Source organism: Macrotis lagotis, chromosome 2 (assembly GCF_037893015.1).
Source record: "Macrotis lagotis isolate mMagLag1 chromosome 2, bilby.v1.9.chrom.fasta, whole genome shotgun sequence".
NCBI classification, from domain to species: Eukaryota; Metazoa; Chordata; class Mammalia; order Peramelemorphia; family Peramelidae; genus Macrotis; species Macrotis lagotis.
Genome location: NC_133659.1, coordinates 243,539,195 through 243,559,149, shown reverse-complemented (window position 1 = coordinate 243,559,149; position 19,955 = coordinate 243,539,195). Strand labels below are relative to the sequence as shown.

The 19,955-nt window shown below is 35.5% G+C and overlaps 1 protein-coding gene across 3 annotated transcripts in view; it reads left to right on the top strand.

The window, feature by feature from the left end:
* The window catches only part of MYH10 (myosin heavy chain 10), a 214,991-nt gene that overhangs the window by 181,084 nt on the left and 13,952 nt on the right, over positions 1-19,955 (top strand). For all 3 annotated transcript variants that reach the window (XM_074225583.1, XM_074225584.1, XM_074225582.1), the window contains 11 exons: positions 2,799-2,943; positions 6,492-6,698; positions 7,146-7,250; positions 8,251-8,403; positions 8,877-9,125; positions 9,273-9,485; positions 15,527-15,739; positions 15,895-16,056; positions 17,209-17,337; positions 18,804-18,892; positions 19,789-19,912. In XM_074225583.1, the coding sequence (XP_074081684.1) occupies positions 2,799-2,943; positions 6,492-6,698; positions 7,146-7,250; positions 8,251-8,403; positions 8,877-9,125; positions 9,273-9,485; positions 15,527-15,739; positions 15,895-16,056; positions 17,209-17,337; positions 18,804-18,892; positions 19,789-19,912 (1,789 nt within the window). The remainder of the gene's footprint in view (positions 1-2,798; positions 2,944-6,491; positions 6,699-7,145; positions 7,251-8,250; positions 8,404-8,876; positions 9,126-9,272; positions 9,486-15,526; positions 15,740-15,894; positions 16,057-17,208; positions 17,338-18,803; positions 18,893-19,788; positions 19,913-19,955) is intronic.

The following is a 19,955-nucleotide window of genomic DNA, read 5'->3' as shown; positions in this document are numbered from 1 at the left end:
ATTTTAGGAAAAGGGGGGAGTTCTGCTTTTCTCTAAATCATTGGTTATTAATCAGCTGTCTTATTTCCCAGGTTTTCCTGAAATCATCTCGCTTTGACATTTCTTATAACACCCAAGTATTCCATTACAATTGTTCAACCATTCCCCAATGGGGGGGATTCCTTCAGTCTTCAATTCTTTGCCATTACAGAAAAAAACTGCTATAAACAGTTTTTTATATATATGGGTCCTTTCTCCTCTTCTTTGATCTCTTTAAGATACAGACCAAATAGTGGTATCACTGAATCACAGGGTATAGTCTTTTGGACATAGTTCCAAATTGTTTTTCAGCATGGTTGAACCAGTTCACAATACCACCAGGAATGTATCAGTGCGCATATTTTTCAACCTCCTCTCCAGTATTTATCGTTTTCCTTTTCTGTCATGTTAGCCAATCTGGGTGATAGGTAGTATATCTCAGGGTGTATTAATTTGTAATTAGTTTGATTTAGAAGATATTTTAATATGACTATAAATAGCTTAGATGCCATCATCTGAAAATTGCCTGTCCATATTCTTTGACCAATTTATCAATTGGAGAATGGCTCTTATTTTTATAAATTTGACTCAATTCCTTAAGAAATGAGATCTTTATCAGAAAAACTTCCTTCTGTCTATTTCCTGTGCTCCTCTCTTGGTTATAAATTATTCCTATCTACATTCTTACAGATGAACTCTTTCATGCTTGTGATATCACCCTTTATTTCTTAATCATATACCCATTTTGATTTTATCTCTATATATAGTGTGCGGTGTTGGTCTTTACCTGGTTTGTGTCAAATTGCTCTGTTTTCCAAGCAATTTTGTGTATGTGTATTTCTTTAAACACTTAATCAGAGTGTAATTTTACCTCTAATGAAGGTATAGGATTTGAATAAGTGAGATGACTTCAGAATGCATTTTAGGCAAAGAAAATGCGATAAGCAAAAAGGCAAAGGCAAAAATGAGGCTTCTAATGAATGGAGAATAGATTGGGGAATAAAAAGAAATAAATTTGAATAAATGGCTATCAGTTGGCTCGTGTGTGTACTAGGTTAAAAGTTTAGACATTTATTCAATAAAGGGACGAAGGACTTCTGAGACAGAGAGAGCAGTAATGCCTTTGATAGTACCAGAATCAGAAGAGTGGAATAAGAGCCAAATAGTGGGAGAATGTATGGAAGGAAGAGTAATTCAGTTTTTGTTGTGTTCAATTTGAGGTGATGAGGGATTTCTTCAAATTATCTTCCATTTACTTTCTTATGTAGATGTCTTTTCTGTCCTGTTGAATCGAAGTTTTGTGAGTTAGGTGCCATTTCCTTTTTATTTCTGGGTCTCTTAGATATGTCTTATACATGGAATAAGTAAGTAATGTATGTATACAATTATCCCTCTGTTAAAAGGTTCTTGTGCATCAGTAGTCTGTGCCTATGTAGCTCCAACCCCAGTCTACTATTTCATAGTTGCAAAAATGTCAACTGTTTACAAGAAGTATCTATGTGAGTTCTGAGTGACAGCTCCCATTTTTGGCACTAGGAAGAATTAACAAAGGACAAAACAGATTCCTTTCTCCTATGGAGCTCAAAAATCTTTTCTTTATTTCAAAAGTCACCATAGTAAATATATTAAATATAGATTTTTTTCAAATTTTGACAAATCTATACTTTAGACCAATTATGTAGGCTTTTCTAATTGATAAACTATGGCTGTTGCATTTCAAAAATCCTACTTAATACCTTTTTTCACATCATAATTCAACAGACATGGATTACCTAACTGAAGTTTCTCAGGATCATTATTCTGTGGGTGTAGACTATAGAGGAGAATATTGAATTTTTATTCTATTATATCCTGATTACTGTTCCTGTTTAAACGGCTCCTCAGTATGAGCTTGCTGTTTGCTTCTTTTCCAATAAAAACAGGATGTAAATGAGCAAATTTTTATATGAAGTGACAACTAGAAATGATATTTTGATGATGATGATGATGATGATGATGTTTGTCCTTCATTCTCAAAGAAGACCATGACATCAGGGAAGTGATACCATAAGAAGCACATGAATTGGATTTGAATGAGGTGGTGCTGTGCTAAGTTGTCAGCCTCACTTTCTCCTCCAGAGCCAACCAGGTCCAGTGACTAGATATGAATCAGGATGACTGGAGATGATCCTGGATGTGAGGCAATCAGGGTTCAGTGACTTGACCAAAGTCACTCACAGCTAGGAAGTGTCAGATTCAAACTCCCTTGCTCCTGACAGCAAGACTAGTGCTCCCTCCATTGCACCATCTAGCTGCCCCCAATTAGAAATATTTAGCTTGTAAAATAGACAGCAAAGGCTAAAAGGAAACCTAGCACATCCAGCCCCCTTTTATAGAGGGAAAGGATTGGTGCCTTGTCCAGGACAACCCAGTTATTGAGTGACTAAGGTAAAGGTCTAATAATTATTCATATTCTATGTCTCTCAAAGTATTCCACCTGTCTATTTCGTGGGTTTGGTTTGGGTAAACTATTACCCCATTTCACAAAATAGGGCAATAGGACCCAAATGACCTTGCCCAAATTTTCATTAATGATAAAATACAAACCTAGAATTTGAACTCAGGTTTCTTTACTCCCTCTGCACCACATTGATTCTTCTTAAAGAATACCAGATGAAGTGGTATTTCTGTTATAGTTTTTTACAAATATATAAGGAACTAAAATATGTACAAAAAGATGTGGTTTCATACTACCAGTTCTTAAACATACTAAGAAAGTAATTCTGGGTTTCTTTCTGTAGGACAAAACGTGAGCAAGAAGTAGCTGAACTGAAGAAAGCTATTGAAGAGGAGACTAAGAACCATGAAGCTCAAATCCAGGACATAAGGCAGAGACATGCTAGTGCCCTGGAGGAACTTTCTGAACAACTTGAACAGGCTAAAAGGGTAAATTAAAATTTTAGTCATTTTTATGTGTCTCAAAATCAGTTCCCAAATTAAATTTCTCATTTTTCTCCTATATTATGTTCTTTAAAACAAAACTTATTGATATTTCATTTTTCACATCACCAATATTTCTCTAATACACCCCCCTTCCCCTCCCAAAGAATCATCCAATATAACATTTTTAGGGGGAAAAATGCAGTAAAACCGTTCAAAATATTGACACAAAGGCTGAAAATAACTGATATTGCACACTTAAGGACCTGCCACTTCTGGAAAGGAATGGTTTAGAATTGTCTTCTTATATCTTTTCCTTGGTTTTACATTGTTTTCACTTATATGTTATATTCACTCATATTTTCTTGACTCTACTTTCTTCCTTTGGAAATCAGCTCATAAAAATCTTTCCATGCTTCTCTGGTTTCATCATATTTGCTGTGCCTTATTGCATAGTAACATTTCATTATATTCATGTATCGCGAGGTGAATCTTTTGTGTTATTCTGATTTGTTTTTTTTCTTATTAGTGATTTAGAGTATTCTCTCACCTGGTTTTTTGGTGTGTGTTTTTATATGTTGAATATCAAACTTAACAGAGAAATTTGATTTAAAGAATTTTTTCCCACTCACCCACTTCCCTTCTTAGCCTCTATGCCTTAATTTTGTCTGTGGAGTAACTTTTCAATTTTGTGTTATCAAAATTTTATCTTTTGTAATTACTTCTATCTCCCACATAGCTTATCTATAACTGTAAAAGGTATATGGTTTATTTCTCTTCTTTATGATATTTGATATTAATGTCATGTGTCTATTTTGAATATATTGTGGGATATAGTCTAAGGTGTTGAGGTAAGCCTAATTTTGCCAAATACTTAACAATTTTTCTATAAAATAGAGCATTCTTTCTATAAAATGGGGAGTTTTTTCTTAAATAATTCATGTTTTTTATTTCATCTCAGTAAATGTAGAAAAAAAGATTTGATAAAGTATCATATTCTTTTATGCTAAGAACTTTAAAAGTATAGGGATTTTATGATATTTCTTAATGTGATAGATAGTATCTAAAACTACAGGCAAGCATTATGTGCAATAGAAATACACTAGCTATTTCCCCAGTAAAATACAGTAATAAAGCAAGGATGACCAGTTTCCCTCTTATTATTTGAAATAGTTCTAGAAATGCTAACAATAAGACAGTAGAAAACAATTATATTTAGGTAAATAGAAGGTAAATGTCATCTTTATTGATAACATTGTAGTTTACTTAGAAAATTCCAGGGAATCATGAAAAAATATTAATCAGACAACAAAAAACCCCACAGAAATCAGTAGTATCTCTATATATAATAATAATAGCAAAAAGCAAAGCATAATAATAATAAAAAAAGCAAAATACCATTCAAATTAACTATAAAATGCATAAAATATTTGAAATCAAACTTAAAACATGGCCTTGGCAACAGTTTGAGTAAACCATCTGAGGACTAGACTTTCATTCCACACACTTCAGTCCCACAGGGTGAAGACTCCTTTGGCTATGGCAAACCATGAAAACAACTGGCCCTTTAGCACTCTGAGGCTCCCTTATATTAGCAAAGTAGTAAAAAGAGGGTTCAGAGAATATCACTAGAGGGGCAGCTAGGTGGTGTAGTGGATAGAGCACTGGCCCTGGAGTCAGTAGTACCTGAGTTCAAATCAGGCCTCAGACATTAATTACCTAGCTGTGTGGCTTTGGGCAAGCCATTTAACCCCATTGTCTTGCAAAAACCTTAAAAAAAAAAAGACTATCACTAGTCTCATATTTTTTTAAGCCTTATACAAATTTAGTTTGGCTTTTGTTCTTTAAACATCAGGCTCTTAAGTAGAAATAGTCCTGGAGGAATTGAATCATATCATCCTTGATATTTCAGTGTAATTGAAACCAGAATAAAGAAGAAAATTAGAGTTCAATGGAAGTATAGCTCAATGGAGACTTGAAGAAGAGAAATAGCAATTAGCAGCATTGGTTTATTGCACCCTCAGAAGTAAGAAACCCCATTTCATGAATTGTTTGGGCATCTCTTATTATAATACTCATAATTATTTGCAAAAAAAACACCATGAAAATAATTGCAGCTTAAGTATCATTGTTGGTAGCAAAGGATGAAAAGATGGAGAAATTTTCTACAGAAATTAAGAATCTCCAAATTAAATCAACATATGTTCTTGATCTTGCTGCTTCCAGATAGAACCTTGTGGGACTATGTGTCTCACACTAATCTCTGATCTATTCCAGGCCCTCTCTGGTCAGGCTGTAGGGATTCAGACTTTGCTGGTGGTCCTCGTTTCCTATTGCCCTTTGACTTATAGTTGATTATACTGTACTGTATTTGTATTATAGTTGTACAGTCCTGGAGTTTCTAATTTATGGATTTCTTGACCATCATTCCATCTGGTATAAACTGAGTAGGTATATGGAAGCAGGACATTCAGGCAACCATGTTTGCTAGAAATCCATTTTATTAAGTATTTATAGAAAGAATAGCTTGGCACTAACATTGGCTATGGTATTTTTTTAGGTTTTTTGCATGTCTTTGTGTATTTACATTTTAGTCCCAGTATTTTTTTGACTTACTTTTTTCATTATGTATTGCTTATTTGTTACCCCTTGTTTGATTAATAACACTTCCTCTTAGCCACATCTGTAAAAAAAAATTACCATTTGTAACAAGTTCTATTATTTTATGACATGATCTTTATAATTAGAGTTGTATATCATTTTGAACATTATGATATTTTAATTTAACATAATTGTAATATGCTAATATGTCTATTTGTCTTCCTTCACACTCCAATATTCCACTTCCATAGCTTAGAACACTACCATTTATTTGTCCTGTCAGTTAGTTTGTACTAAAACAGAACTTATCTCTTTATCCCATTGATATTGGCACTTTATTAAAAATTGTCTTCATGTCATTAATTTAAATGTATTAACTTGCCTCTATCCCAGTGAAATTGTCTGCTTCTTCATATCAGGGACCAAATCTCATGCTTATTTTATTTGCTTCACAGTGTTTAGAATAATAAATGAGATAATACTTAACTTTTTAAAACTTATGAAACATAAGAATGCCCTTGGGGGGAGGATATTTATTGGGCTTCGTGGAGCTCTGATCTATCCAAAGCAAAAAATTCAGATGACACTTGTGGCATTTTCTAGTTTTAGCCTTCTCTCTGTCTATCTGTCTAGATAGATAGATAGATAGATAGATAGATAGATAGATAGATAGATAGATAGATAGATAGATAGATATGGATATTGAGTGTGTGTGTGTGTGTGTGTAGTGTACATTTTTAAGTACCTACTATGTCTGGTAACTTTTCTAGACTCTGAAGGAGACATAAATTTAGTAAGACACATTCACTATGTCTTCACACATAGAAATAAGCTACCCATTCAAAGAATAGTCTACTTAATGAAAGCATCATGTTCTGTATAAAATAGTTCTGTAATAAAAACAGAATCATTTATAAAATAATTTCTACTCATGGTTTTTTCCTATCTTATAGTTCAAAGTAAACCTTGAAAAAAACAAGCAAGGTCTAGAGACTGATAATAAGGAGTTGGCCTGTGAAGTGAAGGTACTACAGCAAGTCAAGGCTGAATCTGAACACAAGAGAAAGAAACTAGATGCTCAGGTACAAGAACTCCATGCCAAGGTCACAGAAGGTGATAGACTACGAGTAGAACTTGCTGAAAAAGCAAATAAGCTCCAGGTAAGTTAGAAAACCTTCATTCTTTATTTCTAATTCAGTGAAACACTAACATTTCCCTTTTTTTAAACAATATGAAAATATTCTATTGGTGTGCTTTGCATTTGAGATAGAGATAGAACATGTGTCACCAGCTATCAATGTTAATATTTTGACACTTAAAAGGATTTTTCTATTATACTTTCTTCTTCCAGGAAATGAAATTCCTTTTTTAAAAAGTAGGTTGATATTAATGAGGCTTACAATTGTGGTTCTTGTCTCTGATTTCATTGTCAGTACTTCAAATAACTATAGATTAGAGTCTCTCGTCATCTTGTATCCTATGTAATTCTTTTCCATATTTTCATAAATCTTACATTGGGAATCTAGTGTATTTTGAGGATAGTAATTTTTGACCTTTTCAGCTTGCTTATTGTTGTGCTGAATTTGGACTTTTATTCCTGTCTATAGAATGAGTTGGATAATGTCTCAACCCTCCTTGAAGAAGCAGAGAAAAAGGGCATTAAATTTGCCAAGGATGCAGCCAGTCTTGAATCACAGCTACAGGATACACAGGTACATTATTAAGAATAGCAATGTTCTTATAAAATTTCTCCTCTTACGTTTCAGTATATAGATGAATTATACCTTAGTCCTTGAATTTTATCTGCCAAAAAGTTTAAGGCAGCTTGATACCTCTTATCTATTTTGTATTATTCTTGTCTTTTGCTTTGTATAGGATGAGTTCATTCTTGATAATTCATGGAATGCAAGCACAGATAACCCAAAGTAATTCATAGGGCATCTCTACATCCCTCCAATTTCATATATTTTATTTATTTAGTTTTATGCCTCTCCTTGCCTTTGTATAGGGTGATTTCACTCTTGATAATTCATAGAACGTAAGCACAGATAACCCAAAATAACACAAAATCCCCATAGTATCTACTTAGCTATCTCTATCACCAACACACATATATGTTCATGTATATAGGTTCTTAACAGTATATTATACAGGTCATAGAAAGCAGTTGTTTAATTCCAAAGGAATGTCCCTAGTAGCTGTAATTATAGCTTCTCCTAAGAACTCTTTTTTGCCAAGGACTTTGTGATCTGATTTTCCAGTCATCATCTTACACTAACATGTGGGAAAATAGATTTTGTGATATAAACATCAGGAAATTTCTTTCTTATCTTAAATTTAGGTAAATCAGTGAAAAATTGTCCATATTGTATAGTCTTGAATAAACTCTTTCACATTATACAGAAAAACAATATAGCTTATTAGGAATTAAGTGTTTTATAGAGACAATTTTTAATATGTGTAAAAATGAAGTCAATGGTTATAGAAAACCTTCTTTAAACTCAATTCAGTGAAACATTAGCATAAAGTTACAGACAGTTCTTATTAATTTTTCTTACATGTTGTTTAGAACTGTATCTTAAATCCATTTTATATTCTGTAAATCTCTTCTCGGTTTGAAAAGGAAAGTGTGCAGTTCACTACAAATTTGTATGCTAGAGTTTAACTTAAAATAGTTCCACAGTGTATGCTTGTAATGAATTCCTAACATAGGAGCTGCTTCAAGAAGAAACCCGCCAAAAGTTGAACCTCAGCAGTCGGATCAGGCAGTTAGAGGAGGAGAAGAATAACCTTCAGGAGCAGCAGGAGGAGGAAGAAGAGGCCAGGAAGAGTCTAGAAAAACAAGTGTTAGTCTTGCATTCACAGGTGTGTTGTGCTTTTCTTTTTAAGATAGTAATACTACTGGCCTGGCTTTGTAACATTTAAACCAGACATAACACAAGAAGGCTGAATTATTTCAACTCCTTTTGAGACAATTATTAAATTGTGCTAAATTAAGATTTAAGCATGTTTTTTGACCTTGATAATTCTGGTGTAATGCTGGGATTTTTTTAAATGAAGACATAAGAATCTTATAAACTGTGTAAGATCTTGTTTTAGTTAAAATTTGTAGATTGTTGACTATCCACTGTATTCCTCAAAGTGATTTATAGATTTTGACTATTACCATTGAGATTTTACTTGTAGTTGGTTTATACTTTGTTGAACAAATAAAACAATTTAAATTTTATCTCACAGCATTTCAAAGTAAATATTTCCTCTTTACAATGCTGTTTTTCAGCTATTGACTAGCATCTGAATTCTTTAATAAAAGCATCTCTTTTTCCTTTTTCTTCTAGTTGGCTGATACCAAGAAAAAGGTAGATGATGATTTGGGAACAATTGAAAATTTGGAGGAAAACAAGAAGAAGCTGCTCAAAGACATGGAGGCTTTGAGCCAGCGCTTAGAGGAAAAGGCCCTGGCTTATGACAAGCTTGAGAAAACCAAGACACGTCTACAGCAGGAACTTGATGACTTAATGGTAGATCTGGATCATCAACGCCAAATTGTCTCTAATCTAGAGAAAAAGCAGAAGAAGTTTGATCAAGTAAGCAATTTGTTTTGCCTCTTTCTAAATTTGAGATCTAATAAATGTATCTCATATTTCATTTGTCAGTCTGTTACTTATGTAATAGTTGACATGAGATGGAAGTACATTTCTGGTTTAACCTTTTCATTGTATTGATATGTGCAGCTCTTGGCAGAAGAGAAGAATGTTTCCGCTCGATATGCAGAAGAGAGAGATCGGGCTGAAGCAGAGGCAAGAGAGAAAGAGACCAAAGCCTTGTCCTTGGCCCGAGCCCTGGAAGAAGCTTTAGAAGCAAAGGAAGAATTTGAGAGGCAGAATAAGCAGCTCCGCACTGATATGGAAGACTTAATGAGCTCAAAGGATGATGTAGGAAAAAATGTAAGCTTCCTGTTTATAAATATAGAACTAATTGAGGTCAAAGTAAGATTTTGTAGTTTTAATTCTTACCAAAAATTTCCCACCCATCTCCTTTACAAATATGTGTAGTTAAGCAAAACAAATATCTGCCTGACCATCTCAGTATAGGTATAAAACAAGCTACTTATCTTCTGACAGGGAAGTAATGGATTCATCATTCATAGTTATAAATATTGATATTGATATTCAAGACAGTAGTCCTGAATCTGTCACCTTTCTGTCAGAAGTTAAGTGTAGCATGTTTTCATCATGATCTATAAGGTTGACAAAAGTTTCTAATTTTTCCAAAAGTATTGCAGCTGCTATTTTACAAATTACTTTCCTAGTTATGCTTGCTTCAGTCGTATCAATTCATCTGTCTTCCCAGATTTCTCTAAAACCATTCTTTTCATCATTTCTTACAGCTTAGTAGTGATTCCTTCACAAGTATATAGAACATATATATATTCAGTCATTTTCCAATTGTTATCCTCACCTCCATTTCTGATTCTTTGCCACTACAGAAAGAGCTGCTATAAATAAATTCTTTTGTACATAAATGTCTTTTTCTTCTTTCTTTAGTGGTATCACTAGGAAAAAGGGTCTGCACAGTTTAACCATTTGGGGATATAGTTCCATATTCATTTCAGAATGGTAGAACCAACTCATAGCTCATTAATGTTTTCCCATAGCCCCCTCATTATTTGTCGCTTTCTTTTTTTGTCAACTTTGCCAATCTAGCGGGTATGAAGTACAACTTCAAAATTGTTTCAGTTTGCATTTTTCTAATTATTATTGATTGAAGTATTTTTATATTGTTATTGATAATTTGAACTTCTTCTGAAAAACTATCTGCTCATGTCATCAGTTGGAGAATGGTTCTTGGTCTTAAAAATTTGAATCCATTTCCTATATAAATTATAAATGAGATCTTTTTCGGGAATTTTCTGCAAAGATTTCCCCCCCATTTACCTGCTTCTCTTTATATTTTAGGTGCATTAATTTTTTTTATAAAAGCTTTCTAATTTTGTGTAATCACAGTTGTTGATTTATCTTCTTTAATTCTCTGTCTTCCTTATCTCATTTTGAAATTTTCTTTCCATAGTTATGAATAATAATTTCTTCCAAACTTCTCTAATTCATTTATATTGTTATCCTTTGTATTTTAATGTGCATTTGATGTTTATTTCAGAATGTGATAAAAGATTTTGTTCTGTGTCTTTTTCTAGTTTTCCTAGTAGCTTTTTTTGTCAAATAATGACTTTTTAGTCTAATAATTGGGATAATTTGTTGTCTCAAAAATTAAGCTTTTATATTTGTTAACATTCATATGTTGTGTACCTAATGTGTTCCACTGATCAACCTTTATTTCTTAACTAATAACAAATTGTTTTAATGGTAACTGTTTTGTAGCATAGCTTAAGTTAATATTACTGCTAGACCCCTCTTTTTCCTATAGTAAGAACATAGTCATAGTATGAATATTAAGGTCTTTTGAGTATGAATTTTTAAGGATTGGGGAAAGTTAAGAAAAGAGATTTAGGAATGATTTAGTTTGTGTCTTAAGAATTCATGAACTAAGGGCGGCTAGGTGGCATAGTAGTTAGAGCATTGGCCCTGGAGTCAGGAGTACCTGAGTTCAAATATGACCTCAGACATTTAATAATTACCTAGCTGTGTGGCCTTGGGCAAGCCACTTAACCCCATTGCCTTGCAAAAAAAAAAACCTAAAGGAAAGGATTCATGAACTTGTTTTTTAAAAATTGTTTACTTTATTTCATTATAGATTCATTTTGTTATCTTATATCTTACATATTTTATGCATTTAGAAACACTGATCTGAAAAGGACTTCATAAACTTCAATTAGATTAATAACTTATGATATAAAGAAGCTAGAAATTGGTGATAAATTGTTAGACTTTCTATAAGGCAGTTCTTGATTATTTATGGCAAAGCATGAATTAGAATTAATCTAGCTGAGAACTTTGCCTCATATTTTACAAGAAAATTTGAGGCTATTTGCCATGAATTCTCATTTCTACCTTCTTCATTTCATATCACTCATTTGCTTTCTGCCACTATCTCCTTCATTCCTGTCTCCAATAATGAGATATCCTTACTTTTTACAAAAGTTAACCTCTACATGCTCAAGGGATCCCATTCCAATGTCGAATGGATTTTCCTTTCTATTGTCCCCACTCTTACATTTTTGATTGCCTGTCTACTGACTTTTCCCCTAATACCTAACAAACATGCTCTTGTTTCCCCTTCCTGAAAAACCCCTACTTGATCTTTCCAATGCTATTATTGTCCTATATTTCTTCTTGAAAATAGGTCCCTCCACTTTCTTCTCACTCTTTTTTTAACTTCTTACAATTTATCTCCCATTCTTACCATTCCACCAAAATTGCTCTCTTCAAATTTACCAGTGATCTCCTAGTTGTAATCCAGGGAGCCTTTGCTCAGTACTCTTTCTCCTTAGTCTCTTTGCAACCATTTATAGTATTGATCACCCTTTTCTTCTTGATACTCTTTACCTTTTTAGGAATATTTGGGACCATTCTCTCCTGGTTTTCTTTCTTCTCAACTTCTCAGTCTCTTCTGCTGTATCCATAACCAAACAGAAGGGTTCTGTCCTTGGCCCCTTTCTCTTCTTATAATACTTAACTTGGTGATCTCTTCAACTTTCATGGATTTCATTGCCATCTCTGTTCTGATTCTTAAATCTATCTATCTTGCCTAACCTTTCTGCTGATCTTTTATCACATATCTACAGTTGTCTACAGGATGTCCAGTAGACCTCTCAAACTCAATGTGTATAAAACAAAATTCATTATCTTGCTCCTAAACCCTGCTCCCTCCTACCTTCTCTATTATTATAAAGGGCAGCATCATAGTCCCAGTTAGATTTGCAGCCTGGGTATCATCCTCAACTTCTCACTAATTTCTCCCCCATCCCCATATCCAATTTATTACTCTTGATTTCACCTTCACATCTTTCAAATATTCCCCTTTCTGTCTGCCACTGCCACTGTAGTGTAAAGCCCTCATCACCTCATGCCTGAATTATTGCAATTAGCTTGTTAGTGGGTCAGCCTGCCTCATGTCTCACCTCACTTTTCTCTCCAAACTCTTATTTAGCTACTAAAATGGTTTTCCTAAGTACAAATCTAATCCCAGTGGTTCCCTGTTGCCTCCAGGATCAAATATAAAATCATCAGTTTGGCATTCCAAATCCTTACTTAAACTTCTGTTGCCTTCCCATTCTTCTTAGATCTTATTTCTCATCACATATGATTCATTCTAGTGACATGGGACTTATGACTATTCCAGGAACACGACACCCCAGTTCTCAGCACTGAGCATTTTCTTTAGTTGTCCCCATTTCTGGAATACTCTTATTCCTCATCTCTGCTTTGCTGACTTCCCTGACTGACTATAATCTCGTCTTATAGAAACCTTTCCCAATCCCTCTTATGTCTAATCTTCTGCCTTTCTTTGGTGATTTCCCAGCACAATTAGCACAATTTTGCTAGCACAATTGGAATTTTGTTGTTGTTGCTGCGGTTGTTCTTTTTTTTCCTTAATTTTTTATTCTCATTTTGTACAAATGTTTTTCTTTACATTAATAAAATACTTGTTTACAAGTAAACAAAATACCCCTCCCCCCATGAATATAGATAGACTTGCTTGGGCAAAAAAGTAAAGGGGGGAGAAAAAAAATTAAAATAAAAAAAATAATAGTAATAATTGTAGGTATGCCAGGTGGTGCAATGGACGAAGCACCAGCCCTGGAGCCACAAGCACCCGAGTCCATATCCAGCCTCATAAACCCAGTAATCACCCAGCCATGTGACATGCAAGCCACCCCATCCCCACTGCCCTGCAAAAACCAAAAAGAAGAAAAAAAAAGACCCAAAATAAAATAGTAATAATAGTAGGGGTGGCTGGGTGGCAGACAGAGCATTGGCCCTTGACCCAGGAGCACCTGGGTCCAAATCTGGTAAATTCATCAATCTCCCTGAATTCTATTCTTTGTCTGAAGGATTTGCTCTCCTCAGAGAGTTTTCTTATCTCTTTTTCCATCTGGCCAATTTTGCTTTTTAAAGCATTCTTCTCCTCAATAACTTTTTGAACTGTTTTATCCATTTGACCTAAGCTGGTTTTTAGCATGCTATTTTCTTCAGCATTTTGTTGGATTTCCTTGACTAAGCTGCTGACTTCATTTTCATGTTTTTCCTGCATCTCTCTCCTTTCTTTTCCCAGTTTTTCTTCCAACTCCCTCATTTGATTTTCAAAGTCTTTTTTGAGCTCTATCATAACCTGAGCCCAATTTCTGTTTTTCTTGGAGTCTTTAGATGCAGGAGCTTGTGCTTCAGACTGAGTATTTTGATCCTTCTTGGGCTCATTTGCAAAATATTTCTCAGTGGTCTTCCTCTTGTTTCTTTGTTCATTTTCCCAGCCTAAGCCTGTTTTTTGGGGGTGCTTCCTGAACTTTTGGGACACTCCCACAAGGGTCTCAGTGTGTGAGGTTCTGTCCTCCCTCCTGGTCTGTGAATGACCATAAGCGCCCCTCTCTGCCACGGGGCCGAGGTGGGGGGGGCCTAGACTGCAATCAGGATCTGAATGTGGTCAGAGCTCCAGAGTCCTGTTCCAGGGGCAGAGGACAGAGCTGCCGGCTGTGTGCCTGAGTGCTGGGCTCCATGTGCTCGCTCTGGCAGAGGTCCCCCGCTGTTCCCCCACTTTGTGCCAGTGCTCCCCGGGGTGCAGCTCAGGCGACTCCCCTGCTGCTGTGAGCTGAGACCCCCAGCGCCCTGGGGCTGCCTCCAGGAGGCTAAAGTTCTTTGGCTCTGGCGGGCCACCCCTCCAGCCCCGGGGAGCAGAGCCTTTCTGCTCTTTTCCAGGCTACCTTGAGTAGGAGAACTGCCTCACTGGGTCCCTCTGTGGGTTCTGTCTCTCGAAAGTTTAGTTAGAGTCCTTAGTTTATGAGTTTTTATCAGAGAGCTCCTAAGACTCAATCCCTTCATGTCGCCATCTTGGCTCCGTCCCCCGCTGTTGTTCTTTTGGGGTTTTTTGTTTTTTTAGGGTTTTTTGCAAGGCAAACGGGGTTAAGTGACTTGTCCAAGGCCACACAGCTAGGTAATTATTAAGTGTCTTAGGCTGTGGAAGCCGCCCCAGTGGAAATTTTTAGGTGGCGCAGTGGATAGAGCACCGGCCCTGAAGTCATGAGGACCTGAGTTTATATGTGGCCTCAGATCTTTGATACCTAGTAGCTGTGTGACCCTGGACAAGTCGCTTAATACCAATTGCCTCCCAAATAAAGAAAGAAAAGAAAAAATCAGCCATAGCATAGTACATCAGTAAGTCGTTTCAGAGATGAAATACTCACCAATCTGTTTAGTTAGCAACTATGGAGAAATCAAATCCAAACACAGGTGCTTCTTCTTGAATTAGGAATTTTTTATTTGAAATGTCCAAATTTAGGGGTGGCTAGGTGGTGCAGTGGATAGAGCACCAACCCTGGAGTCAAGAGTACCTGGGTTCAAATCCGGTCTCAGAAACTTAATAATTACCCAGCTGTGTAGCCTTGGGCAAGCCACTTAACCCCATTGCCTTGCAAAAACTTAAAAAAAAATTTAGGGTCTCTAGTTATGCTTATTTTCAACTGTAAAAAGACATTCCAAAACAAAATATATATTACTTCAAGAGAGAATAAGTAAACCGACAGAAGATAATTTGAGAAAGAAAAGAGTACTAATAAGTCAGGGATTCAGTAAGGGAGTTGGCATCTGCAGGTGAGGTTGAAGATTCCACTCCAGGCACATGGGACAGTCTATGCAATGATAGATTAGAAATGGACTGGCAAAGGTAAGGAAGAACAAGCCAGTGGGGAAAGTAAAATGAAATCATCTTAGGAAGGTAGATTGGAGTCAGGTTTTGAAATTAATTTTTTGCTGACTCAGTGACCTCTCTGGTCCCTTCTAACCTGAAATCTCTTATTCTTTGACCTCACATGGCATAGGTCCATGAACTTGAAAAATCCAAACGGGCCTTGGAACAACAAGTTGAGGAAATGAAGACACAATTGGAGGAGCTAGAGGATGAACTTCAGGCTACAGAAGATGCTAAACTTCGCCTGGAAGTCAATATGCAAGCCATGAAGGCCCAGTTTGAGAGAGATTTGCAGACCAGAGATGAACAGAATGAAGAGAAGAAAAGGCTACTGATTAAACAGGTAGACCATAGAAAATCCCTCTCAAGGGTATTTTGAATGTAGGGATACTGATAATTCTATTTCCAGTCCATCTACCCAGCTGATGAGAACCATTATAAAGTATGAGAGAAACCTATTTCTTGTTTGTATATTAACCAAGCATAAACTAATGTCAGGTGCGTGAACTTGAGGCAGAATTGGAGGATGAGCGTAAACAGAGGGCTCTTGCAATTGCTTCCAAGAAGAAAATGGAAATGGACCTGAAAGATCTTGAGGCACAAATAGAGACTGCAAATAAAGCAAGGGATGAAGTGATCAAACAGCTTCGAAAACTTCAGGTATGTGAAACCTGGTCCAATAGTTCAACTTGCTTAAAGCATCATTCTGCCAGGCATGCAGCAGCCTGGCATAGCTGTTGGAGCCACTAATCAGAGTTAGAAAGGTTTTATCTTCTCTCATGTCCTGGGCAACTCTCTCAACCATCCTTGGCCTCAGTTTCCTTATCTCTAAAATAGAGATAATAAAAACAACTACTTCACAGAACTATAAGAATTAAATGAGATACTACACATAAAATGACTTTGCAAATTTTAAAAAGTATATGTTAGGGGGCGGTTAGGTGGCGTAGTGGATAAAACACCGGCCTTGGAGTCAGGAGTACCTAGGTTCAAATTTGGTCTCAGACACTTAATAATTACCTAGCTGTGTGGCCTTGGGCAAGCCAATTAACCCCATTTGCCTTGCAAAAACCTAAAAAACAAAACAAAAAAAAAGTATATATTAGTTGACTATTATTATTAACTATATATATAATAGTGATTATTAGCTCATTATAGAAAGAACCTTTGTCCATGCCATGTAATATCCTCATGACTGCCCATGTAAAAATGGAGACCAGGAAATTTATTAGATACAAAATAAATTTTGTGCCTGCTTTAAGTTCCTGCTATCCAGGCATAATGGGGTTATTCCCTAGTTGAAGGTACAGCAAACAAGCCTAGGAACAAAACTATCATACTTTTAGGTAGCTATGCCATTTCTTCATCACCAGGTTTTTGGGGGAAGCTAGACAATACAGTGGATAAAGCTCCAGTCCTGGAGTGAGAAGAACCTGAGTTAAAATTTGATTTCACACATGATACTTACTAGCTGTGTGACCTTGGGCATATCACTTAACCCTAATTGTCTCTAGGGCCATCTCCAATCAGTCTGGCCACTGGACCCAGATGACTCCAGAAAAGAAAATGAAGCTAGTGATTTAGCACAGCAACCCTCTCATTCAAATCCAAATCACATTCTATTATCACCAGGCTTTTAGGCCTTTAGCAACATTATTCTGGTAAAAGTGAACCATAGAAAAGTGTTTAGTAATCTAGAGAGGAATATTTTAATCTTTGCACTTTTATTACTACTTTGTATTTGGGGATTTTCTCAAATTCTTCATTTTAACCACCAAATTGCTTCCCAAAATACTCTTTTTTAAAAAACAGGCACAAATGAAAGACTACCAGCGTGAATTAGAAGAAGCTCGTGCATCCCGGGATGAGATCTTTGCTCAGTCTAAGGAAAATGAAAAGAAATTAAAAAGTCTTGAAGCAGAAATACTTCAATTGCAAGAGGTCAGAAATAGTTTTTTTTCCCCCCAAGCAGTAGCATCTTTTTTCCATTTAATTAATAATCTTTATCTTTGAAGTACACTGTCAATATAGACTATACCTTTCTCCAGAATTTGACTCATAAAATCTGAGAGCGTTAATGTTCTTTTTCTATTATCTATAAAGAAACCCCATTATTCAGAGTGGGATTTTCTAATTTGGTTATTTATAATTTCAACAGCATCTTTCTATTACAGATTAAACATTACATGTTAAACATTATCTGGCTAATAAATGATAGTACTATCCAGAGATTCAATGTTAGATGCTTACAACTAAGTCACAATTGCTGTAGGAGCCTTAATTGTACATTCCCTTCCTGATTCATTCACTCGGGTATTTATATTGTCATATTGACTTGGGACATTTCATTTCTTCAGGTTTGATCTAAATGAAAAAAACTACACATTTTTACTCTTAAATAATATAGGCTTGGCCCTCCCTTTGAATAGTATAATCATTTCTGTCTACTTAATAAGATTCTATTTGGAACTGTCATTTTCAGACAGCTTTCAGCAATGGGGTTTTGCCTATGGTATGTTTTGTAGTACACAGGAATGGAAGCATCAGTCTTTGGAGGCCAAAGTCTGTTAATTGCTAAATTTTTGTTTGAAGAAAATTTTAGCACTCTGTCTTGAAATATCTCAATCTGAAAAAAACGGGGTGGGGCAACTATTGTACAAAAACATTTATAATAGCTGTTACTGTGGTGACAGAGAATTGGAAATTGAGATGCCCATGGCTGAACAAGTTGTGGTATATGATTATGATAGAATACTACTGTGCTATAAGAACTAATGAACAAGATGCTTTCAGAAAAACCTGGATAGACTTATGAACTAATAAAATGAATGAACAGAACTAGGAGAACACTATGCAGAGTAACAGCAATATTGTACAACAATCAACTGAATGATTTTTCATAGGTCACTGAATTTCTGTGAATACTTCACAGCACTTCCAAAAGGACTTATGATTAAAAATGTCTACCTCGGGGCGGCTAGGTGGTGCAGTGGATAAAGCACCGTCCCTGGAGTCAGGAGTACCTGGGTTCAAATCCGGTCTCAGACACTTAATAATTACCTAGCTGTGTGGCCTTGGGCAAACCACTTAACCCCGTTTGCCTTGCAAAAACCTAAAAAAAAAAAGGTCTACCTCCAGAGAAAGAACATTGGAGTCTGAATGCAGAACAAAGCATACTAGTTTTCATTTTCTTTATTTTTTGTGGGGTTTTTATTTTGTTTCTTGGCATAATTGCACATATATAACATAAATTTGCTTACTATATTTGGGAGGGGAAGGAAGAAAAGAATTTGGAACTCCAAATTTTTTAAAATGAATGTTCAAAATTGTTTTTACATGTTTTTGGGAAAAAATAAACTATTCCCCAAAAATAAATAATAGATCTATCTCACTCTGACCATTTTCAGGAACTTGCTTCTTCTGAAAGAGCCCGTCGACATGCTGAACAAGAGCGAGATGAACTTGCTGATGAGATTGCCAACAGTGCTTCTGGGAAGTGAGTCAAATGCTTGTCCTCTCACAGGAAAGGTTTAGGAGCTTTATTCATAGCCGTGAAACACAACTGTATTCGTTTCAATAATCCAGGTTAAAATATTTGCCATTCTTAGAAAGAGTAACTGTATTGAACCATTTGATGTATACTAAGTACCATGATTTGTGTTTTAGTTTTAATTTGATAATATATTTTTGCAGAAGAATCTCTGGATTAGGAGTCAATATACTGGTTTCACACTTGCCACCAAATAATTCTGTGATTCCAGAACTATTATTCATATGCTAATGCTCTCACATTTGGGTATCATGCCTAGCATATGGTCACTCAATAAATGTTGGCTGATTTTGATCAAAATATATTAAATCTACATTATACATTAACCTCAAAATTGCAGCTAATTTTTAATCTATCAAAATTCATAGGTTTTGGTAATTTGAAGTACTTGGAAATTGTGAATTTTCAAACTTCTTTAGAATCTAGATTCGCTTAAAAATCCTGAATCACTTTTTTCATATAAAGACCTTTTAACTGATTTGTCTTCTCCCCTCCCCATCACTTTAATTGAATTCTCTTTATCATAGCAAATCTGACATTCCATCCAACTATTCATGTCTTACTCTGAACTTTTAAGTTCTTTGATTCTTTGGCAGGAGTTGAGTGGTGTTAATTGTCCTCGGGGGTTATGGTATGAAATTGCATTTTTCTAAAGTCTTTCATATTTGTTTCTGTAATAATGTTATTTTATGAATTTTTCTGGTTCAGTCATAGAGGAAAAAAGGGGTTAAAGTCACATCTCCCTACAGAGTTCTATCATAAAGAATCAATTGGCTTCATTTTCAGTGGTTTTACTTTATCACTTTGTTGATGTACTCTCTCTTTGTCCTTCTGCCTTTCAGATCCTCTTTACTGGATGAGAAACGGCGTCTTGAGGCTCGTATTGCACAGCTGGAGGAAGAATTGGAAGAAGAGCAGAGTAATATGGAGCTCCTCAATGACCGGTTCCGTAAAGCCACTTTGCAGGTAAAGATCACTGTTAAAGATTTGGCTTCATTTTCTAAGCAAA